The following is a 14,186-nucleotide window of genomic DNA, read 5'->3' as shown; positions in this document are numbered from 1 at the left end:
CGCAGCACAACCCGGACACAGACTCACGGTGACAGCACCGCACCACAGTCCGGACACAGACTCACAGTGACAGACCGCAGCACAACCCAGACACAGATTCACAGTGAAAACACTGGATAACAACCCAGAGGGAAAATAAATGGGCGTAGGTCCACAGTGACAAAATCAGTGACCACAAACAAGTAAGTAACAAGATCTTCCTCACAGAGGAATTCCACATAATGTCTGCAGACACTCCCTCCGGGGGGCGGGGGCAGTGAGTGGCTTCCAGAGGACAGAGCAGGCAGGAAAGCCGGGACCCGACAGAGGGGACACCTGGTGGACACACCTTGGCCAGGTGATCAGAAAGCTGTGCGGACATCGGGACTGTGATACGGTGGGACGGAAAGGGCCCCACACCTCTGTGGGCGTCTTCCCAAAACCCATCACCCAGTCTAATCGCGAGAGAACACCAGACGGACCCAACGTGAGGGACGCTCTACAGACACCATGACAGGCCTGCTGGACACTGCCAAGGTCGGAAAACACAGGAAAGTCTGGGAGACTGTCACAGACAGGGAGGGAGGGAGGAGACGCCAGGACAAAACTTTCTGGGAAAAGGCACAGGTGGAAAAGCCACAGAGGCTGCAGTTTTAGCTAATAGTTTTATTTTTAATAAAAAAATTTTAAAAAGTAAAGGTTTCTTGAAGACTCTGCACCACTCAGTGCCCAGCATGAAGCGCTGTGAGCAGCCTCCCTCCAGGGCAGCGGGAACAGGGCCACAGGCAGAGCACCGCAGGGTCCTGGGCGACAAAAGGGCCAGTGTTGGTGACCTCTAAAGGGGCTGGGGATGGCAGGTGAGTGGGGGGCAGCTCCAAGTGAGGAGGAAGAGAGTGGACACAGGCAGACACGGGGCAGGACACGGGATGGACACAGGGTAAACACAGGGCAGACAGGGGGCGGGACACAGGGTAGGACACAGACTGGACACATGGTGGACACGAGGTGGGACACAGAGTGGACATGGGGTGTGACGCAGGGTGGGAAACAGGGCTGCAGCAGAAGACTCCCCACACCCCTCCTGCCTCCACCTCCGGGTGGAAGGGACCTGAGTTGTGAGCACTGACCTCCTAGCAACATAGAGGACACCTTACAGCAGGCCCTCAGCCCCAGCAGCCACATGCGCAGGGACCCTCAGCCCCAGCGGCCACATGCGCAGGGACCCTCAGCCCCAGCGGCCACATGTGCAGGGACCGCACCAGCAGCTTCCACAGGAGCTCAGGTCAGTGTGTGTGCATGTGGGTATGACATGCCCATGTGTACATGTGTGTGCAGGGGTGTGTGCATGTGTCTGTACACGTGTGCACATGTATACATGTATGTGCGCACGTTCAGGGATGTGCGTGTATCCTGGCATGTCTGCAGGTGGGAGAAACACAGGTGGTGACTGTTCAGCCACTGCACACTCCAGGGCCCAACCCTCATCGGCGCTAGGAGGGGCCCTTTCCCACAGGGACCTAATCGTGCTGCTGAAGGATGGATGTGCTCTGCCCCTCACCACAGTGCAAACTCCAGGGCCACAGAGGAAAACAAGTTGTGGCCTCACCAAAGCAATAGCCTAAATCAGTAATTCTAAGGCAAGAAGCATAGGATACTTCCTGCTTATCAGGAAAAAGGAAGACAGACTGAACTGAGATTTCAGGGAAAAAAAAACTATTTCAACCTCTACTCACATTATAAAAATAGCTACATAAAAAGAAGCAGCAAAAATTTTGAAACATCACAGGCTCTCAAAGCAAAACTAACCAACCAGTCAAGCTTCGGAAGGCCCCGTCACTGCCCCACACAGGAGGCAACAGACAGCCATGCGACCAGGTCTCACAGGGACCCTGAGCCTGACCTGGGAGCTGCAACCATGTCTCCCAGGCAGCCAACAGCAGGCATGGCCAGCAAACACTTTGCGTCAGAATCAGAAACAAATTGCAACGTGTGGCAGCCTGAGCCTGTAGCCCCAGCTACTCAGGAGGCTGAAGCAGGAGAATCGCTTGAAACCGGAAGGAGGAGGTTGTAGTGAGAGGAGATCGTGCCACTGCATTCCAGCCTGGGCGAAAAAGTGAAACTCTGTCTCAAAAAAAAAAAAAAAAAGAATCAGAAAAAAAAGCAGCTTTCTCTTTTCTCCTTTTGGATAAATTGTTGTAAAATTAACACAGTCATCCCAGAAATGCAGAAATGCCATTCTCGATGGTTCTTACTGGCCATGGTTAAATTCTGGGCCTTGGCACGGTGACCTCAAGTATTTTGTCTTTAAAGGTATGTGCTGCAGAGCTCCGAGGTCAGGCAGTGCTGTTTGCTTTTTAAACAAAGAAGTATTTTTACAGAAGACCTTGTAAAACCAAGTGGTGCATTTCATTAGAATTCAAGTGGCCTGGAGAAAAGAAAAAGAACTCATTTCCCATGAGCTCTCAGAGCCACTGAAAGCTCAGAACAAAACAAACTGAGCAGGGTTTCAAGTATTCTTTTCGGTTTAATTTTCTCCTCAAATTTTCTGAAGAACAGCTGAGAGTTCAGCAAATATGGGTGCGAACGATTCTGCCTGCCACGTCAACTCTGCCTTGGGTGTCATCTGAGGAGGATGACAAGCTACAAGGGCTGCGGCGAGACTCAGAGACACGCTACTGATGGCACTGCGGCCCCACCTCGCTGGAGCAGCTGCAGGGGAGAAGTGATAAAACTGCCCCACGTGGAAAAGAAAGAAGGGCGGTGAGCGGGCGCACAGAACAGACGCCACAGCGCGGCACGCGTGCCTCCACGCCTAAAGGACAACACGAGCGTGGACATCCCCTAGAGGTTGGATTTTCAACACAAATCTCACCCGAGGACTCCAACGTGACAATGTGGAACTGGAAAGACGAGCAAGAAGAACCCCTCCGTTCCCGCCAGCGTTGGGCGTTCCTTCTGCAGCCCAGGCTGTCCACGTTACTTGGGATCATAGTCAAGCGGTAGGTTCTGTGTGGTGCTCGGCTCCTAGGGCCTTGGGGAACCCATGTTCTTCTCCATTCAGCTTCATGGAGAGACTTTTCCAGGTTCCAGCCCATGCTAGGAAGCTAGACAGGAGAGCGGCCCCACCCGCCCTGTTTGGAACTTAGCCGGGGCGTGCGGTGTTTGAAGCACGTGGGCAGATTGGGGTGAGGCCAGAAGAGCCTCTTCCAGAGCCAAGGACGAGCCTTGAGGCTGAAGAGCTCACCCAGGCCACTACAAGATAGAAAGAAAAAGAGCCTCAGAGACTCCTCAGTAAATAACCAGAACAGAGAGCAAAGGTGGAGAGCAGGAGGGCAAGGCACTGAGACTCTACAAGCTTCCAGGGAGAAGAAGAGTCAGATGCTTGAAGATGCCTCCTCGATGCTGCAAAACTCTGAGGGAAAGTGGCTTTGATGGAGAATTACAGATCCAGGAAAGTTAGTCCTTTTCCTTTCTGGAAAAGCTGCTTGGGGATACACTCCAGCAAAAAGAGAATCCGCCAGCAAACAGGGAGACACGAGCAGCCCAGGAAGTATGAACGCAACCAAGGGGGGCTGCGGCAGTCTCTCTCCTGCTGGGCCACACCTCAGGGCTGGAGGTGGGTGGACGGGGAGGGAGGGGTGATGGCTGGAAAAGTGTCCCGTGTTGACACTAAGCCCTGGTAGAGACCACCTGTTACAGGTCAGGCACATTTCACTGAGCAGGAGATGCTCCTAGAAGACAAGGGATAGAGGTATAAAGAAAGCCCTCTCCCTGACTGCAAGGAGCCAGAGCGTAGACGGGTACAACAACATTGGAAAGGGGACAATATCAGCCACAAAGGAAGCAGAGAGCAGGGCTCCATGGTCAGTCCTGGGTGGGGTCAGGAGTCCACGAGTGATGAGGGCTAAGTCTGAAGACCGGAAGGGCATCGGCAGCCATGGAGAGAACAAGCACAGTTCAACCCCGGGAAGGCAGAGGTCAGGTGGTGTCAGGACCGTGGTCAGGAAGAGATGCCTCACGTGGCGGGGACACAGCGGGAGCAGTTCAGGCACCACGGCTCGTCTGCTGGGGCCCCGGCCTCTCTTTGCAAGCAGTGCAGGTGGACATCTGCCACAGAGGCAGCAGGGAGCGTGTGTCCCAAAGCCCCCAGCACTCGTGCCCTGTGCAGGCGCCAAGCGTCCGGCCCCGGCCAGGGCGGTTCCCTCCTGCGCCTGTCCAGGACTCGGATCCAACAAACATGTGAACCGACAGACCAAATCCCTCAGGAGGGTCTCTGTGCCGAAGCCATGATAGCCACGAAAAGTGCCAGTCACAAAGTCAGTCTGCAAACACCAACGTTACCCAGTCTCCATGTCACATTTTACCCACAAATCCCTTCCAAATTGTAACAGTATCTCATAAATGTTCGAGCTTCAAAAGAAAGGTCCTTTCCAACATTCAGATACACAGATAGACTCCGTGGCTGCCTGCCAGCCATCTCCCGGGCCAGCGTGTCCTCCGTCCACCTTCTGGGAAGTGTGCACAGGCAGGGAATCTCACGTCAGCCTCAGGATGGCCCAGTGGTCAGTCTCACCTCATCAGTGACAGGCAAGTCTTGATGAGTATCTTGGCTAAGGCCACATAGCTAAGGTGTGGTCCACCAACTCTGAGCCCCACTACTTCCACCTGTCACAAGCTTCCGGAAAGTTGTCTGCAGTGAACAGCTATCAACCCAATTCTGACCAACTGTAATTACACTGTTTCCAGAAAACACCTGAATTCTGAGGCAGTTAAAATGCATTGTGTACATATTCTATGTGACTCTCAAAAATAGCAAACTAACGTGAGTTCAGTCCAGGAGAACCCAGAAGGGGTGGGCAGCTCTAGCCTAGGGCATCTTCAGTAGCACCTGCGAGGCTATCCTTCCCCGGCCTCGTCAGGGATCCAGCTCTACCCACTGGCGCTGTAACAGACGCAGGGCTGCCGGAAATCCCAGGAGTCCAGCCTCAGCTACCTGTGGCCACCCATGGACCAACCTGCCCAGGCCCCCTGGGAGAGGGATTTCAAAGCATCAAGGAGCCGGCCTGGTTGACAAGGCTCCAAACCAGCTGTTTGCCACACACGCGCTTGCACTGCAGGGTTGACCAGTGCAGGCCTCAATCTTCCGCAGGGAACGCTGGGCCACAACGCTGGTGTGTGACCCTGCGGGTCCCTGGCATAAAACAGTAAGGGCTTCTGGCCAGGCTGCTCTGCCCTCTGTCCCAGTGACGCTGGGCATGGTGCCTGCTCTTGGGTTCAGTTTCCTCATTGCATACACAGACGGCAGCAGGCCTGAGTGCAGGAGGCACCAGCACCCATGGGCAGCCAGCACCGCCCCTACACACCAAGAACACAGCACCCAGGTCCCGCTGCTTAGGCCGGAAACTCCTGTCACATGAGCTTTTATGCATCCGGATTTTGGCCGTTCCTGGGAGTGGCATCTGGGCTGAGGGGATGTTCAGTGTCACATGTCCCCCATCACCTCGGGTGGCCCTGGTCCTCCCAGGTGCCGTCACGGCCCGAGAACGCCACTGCCCAGATGTGAACCGGGTGTCCAGGACACGCAGGCTGCACAGTGACGTGAATGAAGGGCAGGGCTGAACTCCAGGGCCCACGGACACTCGCTGCACAGCCAGGCCGGAGGCTGACCCTGCTCCCTCGCTGTCCACCGGGGGCAGTGACGTTGTCACGAGGAGGTCAGCACCGGGCAAGGTGCTACTTCAGCATCTGCTCAACACAGTAATTGCACTAGGGACTGGAGTCCACACGTCAGGATGACAGGTGTGTTTTCAACTCTGAGCCCTGTGAAAATGCCGCTTTCCGCTAACACGACACTCCGGCTCCCACAGCACAGCAGGGCATGGCAGACACCCCAGGATGCCCGTGGTATGCACGTCTGTATGCAGTAAGCACACCCCTAGCACCTGCACACCCCCAGCACCTACACACCTCAGTGGCAGCACACGGAAACACCCCGGCCCATGGGGGGAAGGAGCCAGCCCCAGGACGGACGCAAAGTCAGGCTGAATGCAGACGCCTGTGGCTGGCAGCCGGCCTCTCCATGTCTAGCTTCGAAGCTTCCCTGACAGAGTAGGCGTTTCTGTGTTCTCCTGATCTGTACATTTTTACTACGTCTGCTGAGACTATCTGCCTAAGGGTAAGCCTGCCTCAGTTCAATGTCTTTTAACAAGGGGAGTTTCCACACAATACATGTGATTATGTGTTTAACAAGTGTTCAATAGCTACAAACATTGTAAAATTCAGTATCAAGTGAACTATTTGGAGAGCCCCTATGGCAACTTGGAAAAACCCTGGGATTCTGAGGAACAGGGAGGAGTGCATGGTCCCAGTAAAATCCAGAACTTTCTAGAAGGAGATAAATGCAGGATGACTGCCTGCTTGCCCTGGACCAGCTCAGCCAGAAAACCATGTCCCTGGAAGATCGTGGAAGATGGGAAACTGGTTCCTTGATACAGCAGAAAGACACTGATTCTACCCTAAATATACTCACAAGATAGAAGAACATGCATATGTCAAGGAGAAACGTTCAATGCTGGGCACCAGGCTTAAAATATCTGCTTGACCCAGTGGCTTAAAGGCGGTTCCTTCTGAATTGAACAGAGAATCCCCGCAGAGATCAAAGGAGCCTCAGCTCGTTTGAAAGAGTCTGAGCTGGTTTTATGAAGCTGTGCTCAGGAGGCCACACCGCTGGGACTTCCCGCTGTATCTCGGGCTCCCCTGTGGAAGGCCTATTAGAGCCTCACAGCTTCGCTTTATCTCTACTTCATCGTTTGCTAAGTGACAGCACCAACATTTAGAACGACTGTTTAATACTGTGGAGGGAAAAGCAACCTGGGAAGAACTACATTTTAAAATAATTGCAGGCCGGGCACAGTGGCTCACGCCTGTAATCCCAGCACTTCGGGAGGCCCTGAGGTCAGAAGTTCACGACCAGCCTGGCCAACATGGTGAAACCCCATCTCTACTAAAAATATTTTTAAAAATTAGCCAGGCGTGGTGGTGCACGCCTGTAATCCCAGCTACTTGTAAGGCTGAGGCAGGAAAATCACTTGAACCCAGGAGACAGAGGTTGCAGTGGGCCGAAATGGTGCCACTGCACTCCAGCCTGGGCAACAGAGTGAGACCCTGTCTCAAAAATAAATAAAATAAAATAAAATAAAAATAATTGCTTTAGGCCGGGCGCGGTGGCTCAAGCCTGTAATCCCAGCACTTTGGGAGGCCGAGACGGGTGGATCACGAGGTCAGGAGATCGAGACCATCCTGGCTAACACGGTGAAACCCCGTCTCTACTAAAAAAATACAAAAAACTAGCCGGGCGATTTGGCGGGCGCCTGTAGTCCCAGCTATTCGGGAGGCTGAGGCAGGAGAATGGCGTAAACCTAGGAGGCCGAGCTTGCAGTGAGCTGAGATCCGGCCACTGCACTCCAGCCTGGGCGGCAGAGCGAGACTCCCTCTCAAAAAAAAAATAATAATAATAATTGCTTTAAAGAAACAGAGAGAGAGAGAGAGACCGAGTTGAAGCCGATACTGCAATCCCACAGGAAACTGGTAGTGATGAGCACATCTGATCACTTTGCACCAGGAGGTGGAAAGCATCACACAAACGTCACGCAAAACGGCAAACTGAGCATCACTCCAGCACAGCCAGGCTACCAAACTTCCCGTGATGTGTGTGGGACAAAAGCTGGGCGAACAAGAACTTCTGCAATCCGACCGTTTCCTTCCACGCGTGAGGGAAGTAGACGATGGAAGGAAATGGAGACGTCCAGTGTCCACGGCCTACAACCACACGTGGCAACGCCAGGGCCAGTGGCTCCGCGGCCCTCTGGAAGGGTGGCTGCCCACGCACCCCGCTGGCTCCGTCTCGGCCTGGCACGCTCCCCTCACTTCCAGGCTCATTTCAGAGCCTGAGTTTGGGCTTCGTTGCTACTAACAGGTTGGGCTTATGAAACATGTATCCGTGTGTCCACTAATGTCCCTGTGATCACAGGGCCGTTCTCTTCCAAAGCAGTTGTGCGTAGTCGGGGCTGGGGAGGGAGGGAGTGGGAATCGCCAGCTGCCCCTGGCCAGGGGGTCCAGAGGTTTTGAGCCCGAACCGACTTTTCTCAGAGCTCTGCAGGCTGCGCACGCTGTGGGGTGAAGGGTCTCAGCCAGCGGACCCCGCCAACCACACCCCAGACTGAGGCGCAGGCTTCCCCTGCAGACGAGGCTCCCGAGCTGCCCCCAGGCCTCCGCTGGGAACCCTCCCGACGGCGGGCTGAGCTAGTCCAGAACACTAAAGGAGAAACTCCAGTCTGGCCACCGGCCAGTCACCCTCCCTCAGCCCTCGGGAGACGCGAAGGGGGCTCCCGGGCCGGCTCCCCGGATTTTCGCAGGGGCCGCACGCGGTGCGGATGTGGCGTGCGGGGGCCCAGCAAGAGCGGGAACCTCCACCGTCGGCACAGCGCTGTGCCGGGGGCAGCAGGGGCGCCTCCCTCTCCAGGGCTCCCCCCGCCCCGCAGCCAGAACGCAGACCCCCGACCTGCCCACGGACGGGCGACCCGCCGCCCGACTTGCCCTGCTCGCCTGCGAGCTCCTGGGCCACGGCCCGGGCCGGCCCCGCCTCGCACAGCTCCGAGCCGGTCCTGGAGGGCGCGGCCGTGCAACTCCGGGGCTGCAGGTGGAGCCGGGAGCCCGCGAGCCCAGGCTGGAGGCGGCGACAGGGGTAGGGCCGCGCGCGCTGTCGCCAGCAAGCCTCGTCCTGCCCCGCCCGCCCCGCCTCGCCCGGGCCCGACGGGAAGGAGGGCTGCGTGGGGGCGCCGCGGCCGCGAGACCGCGCGGAGGAGTCTCGAGGGAGGGCGGGGGTCGTGGGGCGCGGAGGTGACACTGGCGGGTGTCCCGGGCCCGCCCGGCACTCACAGTACACGAAGGCTAGGGCCTTCAGGAGCACGATCCGGGTCAGCCAGAAGGTGCCCGCGTGGAGGTGGGCCGGAGAGCCTGCGGGGTCACGCCCCGGCGCGGGCGGCGACTCAGGCTCCGGGTCCGAGTACCCGGTTTTCCGCCTCCTCAGCGACTCCTCGGGCGCCGCCATTGTTGGGCCGTCAGGGCGCATGTGCGGGCAGGGCGCACTCCCGGAGGCTCCGCCCATTATCTGAGGCCCCGCCTCTCCCAGGTCGGCCCTGCCCACGGCCGAAAGCCCAACCCACACTCCCGGGGCCCCACCCCCTCCAGCCGGCCCCGCCCACGCGCGGGAGTTGGTGCCCTGTGCCTGCCTTCCTCGCAGTCCTCGCTGGGCGCTGCTGCGGGTAGGGTGCGGGACCGGGTACCTGGGAGGTGGTGCGCGTCGCCCGACCCGAACTCACTGGGGCATGCACGCGTGCCTTCCGTCAGTCCTCGTTGCAGAGGCCCAGGTGCCCTCCCCCAGCCAGGCGCCTTCCCTCCCAACTCTTGTCCTGGCGAAGGTGGGCTGCAGAAACCCTGGCGGTACTGCCACAGCGTGCCCCTGCCTCACAGCTGACACTCACTCCCAGTATCCGCGGAGGGTGCTGGGCGATCGTTGTAGCCAGAAAGGGACAGAGTAGGCAGGGCTGGGCCTGGAATGCTGGGGGGACCCTCCCCTTCCTCCCAGCCTTCCACCTTTGCACAGCCCAGCTCCTGCCAGCCCTTGGGACTGGATTTCAAGCTGTAGGGGAAGAGGGGGACTCAGGACTCAAGAGGGAAGGGCTAACTGCCCATCGCCCCAAACAGAACCTGAAGGAGGACGCCAGCAACTCTACATTCTGATGACTGGAGCCGGGTTCTGGGGGCTGATCTGAAATGGGTGCTGGGAGAGGCTGGGGTTACAGGCATTCCTTAGAGGAAAGAAAGGGCGTGAGGCCAGAGTAGGCATTGGAGACCTAGGGGTTATTGAATAAACTGTGGGGCACTTGGAAGGAAATTGTGGAAGTGCAGGTTTCTCCTTATTCATTCATCAGAGCTCTTTACATATGAAAAATCCGTTCTTTTGTGTATATTGGAAATATTTGTCCTGGCTTTTTGGTTTTGTTTTTACGTATTCTTGTCTTTCGCCTCTCTAGTGTTCCTGGTGTTTTGGCATATAAATTATTGTCACTCGGATGGTCAAATGACCCGTCTTTATAACTTGTTTAATTATATCTTCACCACCTGTAGTGTGAACCTTGCGAGGGCAGGGACTGACTGTGGACATCAGGTCCCCAAATCCAGGGCTGACCAGCAGTGGCCAGAGCTTCCTCTCAGCCTCCAGCCTCCCTGCATTGCTGGGGTCATAGCATATTTGTACATCTTATGGTTTAATTCATTTTTAGTTTCCATTTCTTTTCTATGAAAACCCCCTCAGGAGCCCAGCTGTGCAATGGGACCCTGTAAAAGATGTTGCCATGGGTGCAAACACGCAAACATCCTCCACATGCTGGCCAAGCCTCCGGGAGCCCAGCGTGTGCCTGAGGGCTCAGAGCCTTGGGGATTGCAGGAGCTGTCAGCCCTGGCAGGCGCCCAGCACCCAGGTCCCTCCGCAGAGCCCACCACCTGTACCTCTCCTCATGATCTGGGGGCCAGTTTAGGAAGGGCCAGCAGAGCTGACACTGTTCCCCTCCTCTGTGGGGAAGAGGGAGCCACACACCCTCAGGCTACGCCTGCAGAGCGGGCCCTGTCTGGATGCCAGGCCTGCTCGGAGACGGACGGCGAGAGGGACTGCCCTGTGTCAGGTGTGGCCCTGTGCTGTCCTCAGGTGGGGCTGCCGTCACAAGGAGCCTTTGTGCACAGCTTCCCCTCGCTGGGCCGAGCTGCTCTCCCCGCAAAGGGCACAATGAGGCATTGTGCAGAGCAGAAAAGGGCCTCTTGTTCCAGCTTCCAGCGCTCCGGGCTCCGGCTCTGCATTTGCCCAGGGTGGGAGCAGTCAGCGGAAGGGTCTGCTGGGAGCTCCTGTCCTCTTTGAGCTCAAGTTTCCCTGGGGGTCTGCTCTCTTGGGACCCTGACCACAGGGGTCCCATCCACTGCCGAGAATGGCTCCAGAGCAGGTCACTGGGGGCAGGGCTTGGACCGAGGAGAGGTGGACCAGCAGCTCTGTTCATGCCCATTTCAGCCTGAATTTAATCAAAAGTGCACTGGGTTATGATTCAGCCATAAAAAGGAATCCAGGAGCCGGGCACAGAGGCTCAAGCCTGTCATCCCAGCACTTTGGGAGGCCAAGACGAGTGGGTCACCTGAGGTCAGGAGTTCAAGACCAGCCTGGTCAACATGGTGAAACCCCGCCTCTGCTAAAAATACAAAAAAATTAGCCAGGCATGGTGGCGGGCGCCTGTAATCCCAGCTACATGGGAGGCTGTGACAGGAGAATCGCTTGAACCCGGGAGGTAGAGGTTGCAGTGAGCCGAGATTGAGCACTGCACTCCAGCCTGGGCCACAGAGCAAGACTCTGTCTCTAAAATAAAATAAAATAAAATAAAATAAAATAAAATAAAATAAAATAAAATGGAATCCAGTTCTGACACATGCCAAAACACAGATGAACCTCAGGGCATCAAGCTCAGTGGGACAGGACAGACGCGGAGGTCACATGTTGTGTGAACCCATTTACACGAAATGTCCAGGGTGGGCAAAGCCACAGGGAAAGGAGGGAGCTCTGTGGTCCAGGTCTGGGGACGGGGAGTGGGGAGCGGGTGCTCCGTGGGTAGGACGTTTCCTTTTGGGCTGATGAGAATGTTCTGGAACTAGGTGATAGCGGCCCAGCACTGCGAGGTGCTAGACACCACTGACTCGTTCACTGGAAAGTGGCTTATTTCATGCTATGTGAATTTCGCCTCGAATTTTAGAAAAGTAAAATGAGGCTGGGCATGGTGGCTCACGCCTGTAATCCCAGCACTTTGGGAGGCCGAGGCGGGTGGATCACCTGAGGTCAGGAGATCAAGACCATCCTGGCTAACATGGTGAAACCCTGTCTCTACTAAAATTAGAAAAAAAAAAAAAAATTAGCCAGGAGCGATGGTGGGCGCCTGTAGTCCCAGCTGCTCGGGAGGCTGAGGCAGGAGAATGGTGTGAACTCGGGAGATGGAGCTTGCAGTGAGCCGAGATCGCGCCACTGCACTCCAGCCTGGGTGACAGAGCAAGACTCCGTCTCAAAAAATAAAAATAAAAATAAAAATAAAATGAGAACAAAAGAACGACAGACAGCCCTGCCACTGGTGTTTCAGAATCGCCCGGAAGGCGCTGTCACCTGTCGGAATACATCGTATTCTTTACACTCACCTTACTTCTTCATCTATATTAAGGAGCCTCTAGCAGTTTAAAAATAACGTTTAGGCCGGGCGTGGTGGCTTAAGCCTGTAATCCCAGCACTTTGGGAGGCCGAGACGGGTGGATCACGAGGTCAGGAGATCGAGACCATCCTGGCTAATACGGTGAAACCCCGTCTCTACTAAAAAAAAAAAAATACAAAAATCTAGCCGGGCGAGGTGGCGGGCACCTATAGTCCCAGCTACACGGGAGGCTGAGGCAGGAGAATGGTGTGAACCCGGGAGGCGGAGCTTGCAAGTGAGCTGAGATCCGGCCACTGCACTCCAGCCTGGGCGACAGAGTGAGACTCCGTCTCCTATAGGTGCCCGCCACCTAACCACATTTAGATACAGGTGTGTCTTATTCCCTAAGAAGGCGTTTCACTTAAAAACAGAGGCTTTTCCGCAAACCCAGAGCAAGTTGCAGCGGCCAGGAAATCGGCCAGATGGGGTCCTTCCACCCTGCAGCTCAGCGCCCGGCGGCCACAGTGGCCACAGGAACCTGGGCTCTGCTCTGAATGCCTCACACCAACCTGAGGCGGGAGGAGGAGGAGGGCATCCTGAGTTTGCCCTGTCGGGCAAAAACTCTAAGAAAAAAGCCAGGCTGACCCAGGAGAGGCCTGAGGGAGTGGAGATGAGGCTCGGCCACCCCAGGGCTGCCCCGTGCTGGGGGAGAAGAGGCTGAGAAGAGGAGGAGAGTGGGGGGGGGGCGGAGGGAGAGGAGGGAGGGGCTCCCCAAGAGAGCGCAGGCTGAAGACTGGGCTGTCTCCCCAGAGACCCACCGACAAGCCTGCCCTAGGTGGGACCCTGTCCCTGCCATCCCAGCCTGCGCCAGCACGGCCCCTGGGACCCAGGCACACACAAGCCCATGGCTGGCCACGCTCCCAGCAGCTGCGGGCCCGCTTCAGGGAGGAATGAGCCCCTGTCGGCACCTCGTCCAGCTGTCCCCCAGCACCCCGGCCTGGCAGCTCCTGCCGCATCGGGGCCATTGTCCCTGGCATGCGGTTGCAGCTGTCTCTGGCACCCACAGGAACCCAGCGTGGGCCCGAAGCTAATCGTGCACCGTTCATTTACCCCAATTTGTCATGTCCTGAAATCTGTGTATGGAAGGGGAGCCCAGGACCCATTGATGCTAACATCTGTCGCCGCCTTCTGGAAGGGTGGTCAGTTTGGGCAGATCCTGCCGTGACTGTCCAGCGGCCAAACCCCCCCACGTGAGGCTGGCAGGTGCGGGTGGGGGCTGAGAGAGCAGGTGTTGTACCATTTGCTGGTTGTCCTGGGACCATGACTCACAGACGGCTGTTCTGCTTGGCTCACCCTGTCCTCTCCCTGCATCCTCAGCTACAGGCCATGAGTGCTCCCACCCCTGCACCCCAGAAGGAGCCGTGGCTCCATGTGACCCTGCAAGCTGGCAAGCCATGGTTTCTAGGCAGAGTGGAAAGCACAGCACCCAATGTGGTGATGTTCTCTGGTTGCAGGGCCCTGTGTGAGCAAACGAATGTTTATTTATTTATTTATTTTTTTCTCTAGGCATCATATTCTGCACTGGAAGAAGCCTTGGAAGTTGCCTGGCCCAGAGGTCACAAACCAGAGCCTGAGGTCACAAACCTCAGCCTGTGGGCTGAGCTCTACCCACAGTGCAGTTATCAGTCAGTGTAGCAGTCACCAACGGCCACAGTAATGCTGTGTAACAAACAGCCTCGGAGCCCAGCATTGTGTGTCACTGGGTGGTGCTACCCAGGCCCAGGCCACAAGACAGGCAGGGCAAAGGCAGAGCTGGGCTTGTGCCTTCTGTCCTTTCTCTGAGCCTCTACAGCAAAGCTTTGCTGAAGGCTCTCATCTGAACCGAGACCGCGGAGGAAACACATTCAGAAAAATGAATACGTGGGAGACAGCAGA

General features: G+C 56.5%; 1 protein-coding gene across 3 annotated transcripts in view; it reads right to left on the bottom strand.

Moving 5' to 3' along the window:
• LMF1 (lipase maturation factor 1) overlaps nt 1-9,122 on the bottom strand; it is a 100,461-nt gene extending 91,339 nt beyond the window's left edge. For all 3 annotated transcript variants that reach the window (XR_002725681.1, XM_023189139.1, XM_023189140.1), the window contains exon 1: nt 8,917-9,122. Coding sequence is in view for 2 of the 3 variants with exons in the window: in XM_023189139.1 (XP_023044907.1) it covers nt 8,917-9,109 (193 nt within the window). In the remaining variant the exon portion in view is untranslated. The remainder of the gene's footprint in view (nt 1-8,916) is intronic.
• Between the last annotated feature and the right edge of the window lie 5,064 nt (nt 9,123-14,186).

The sequence above is a fragment of the Piliocolobus tephrosceles genome, chromosome 17 (assembly GCF_002776525.5).
Source record: "Piliocolobus tephrosceles isolate RC106 chromosome 17, ASM277652v3, whole genome shotgun sequence".
Lineage (NCBI taxonomy): Eukaryota > Metazoa > Chordata > Mammalia > Primates > Cercopithecidae > Piliocolobus > Piliocolobus tephrosceles.
The sequence above is the reverse complement of the archived record's forward strand: the minus strand, read 5'-3'. Positions and strand labels throughout refer to the sequence as shown.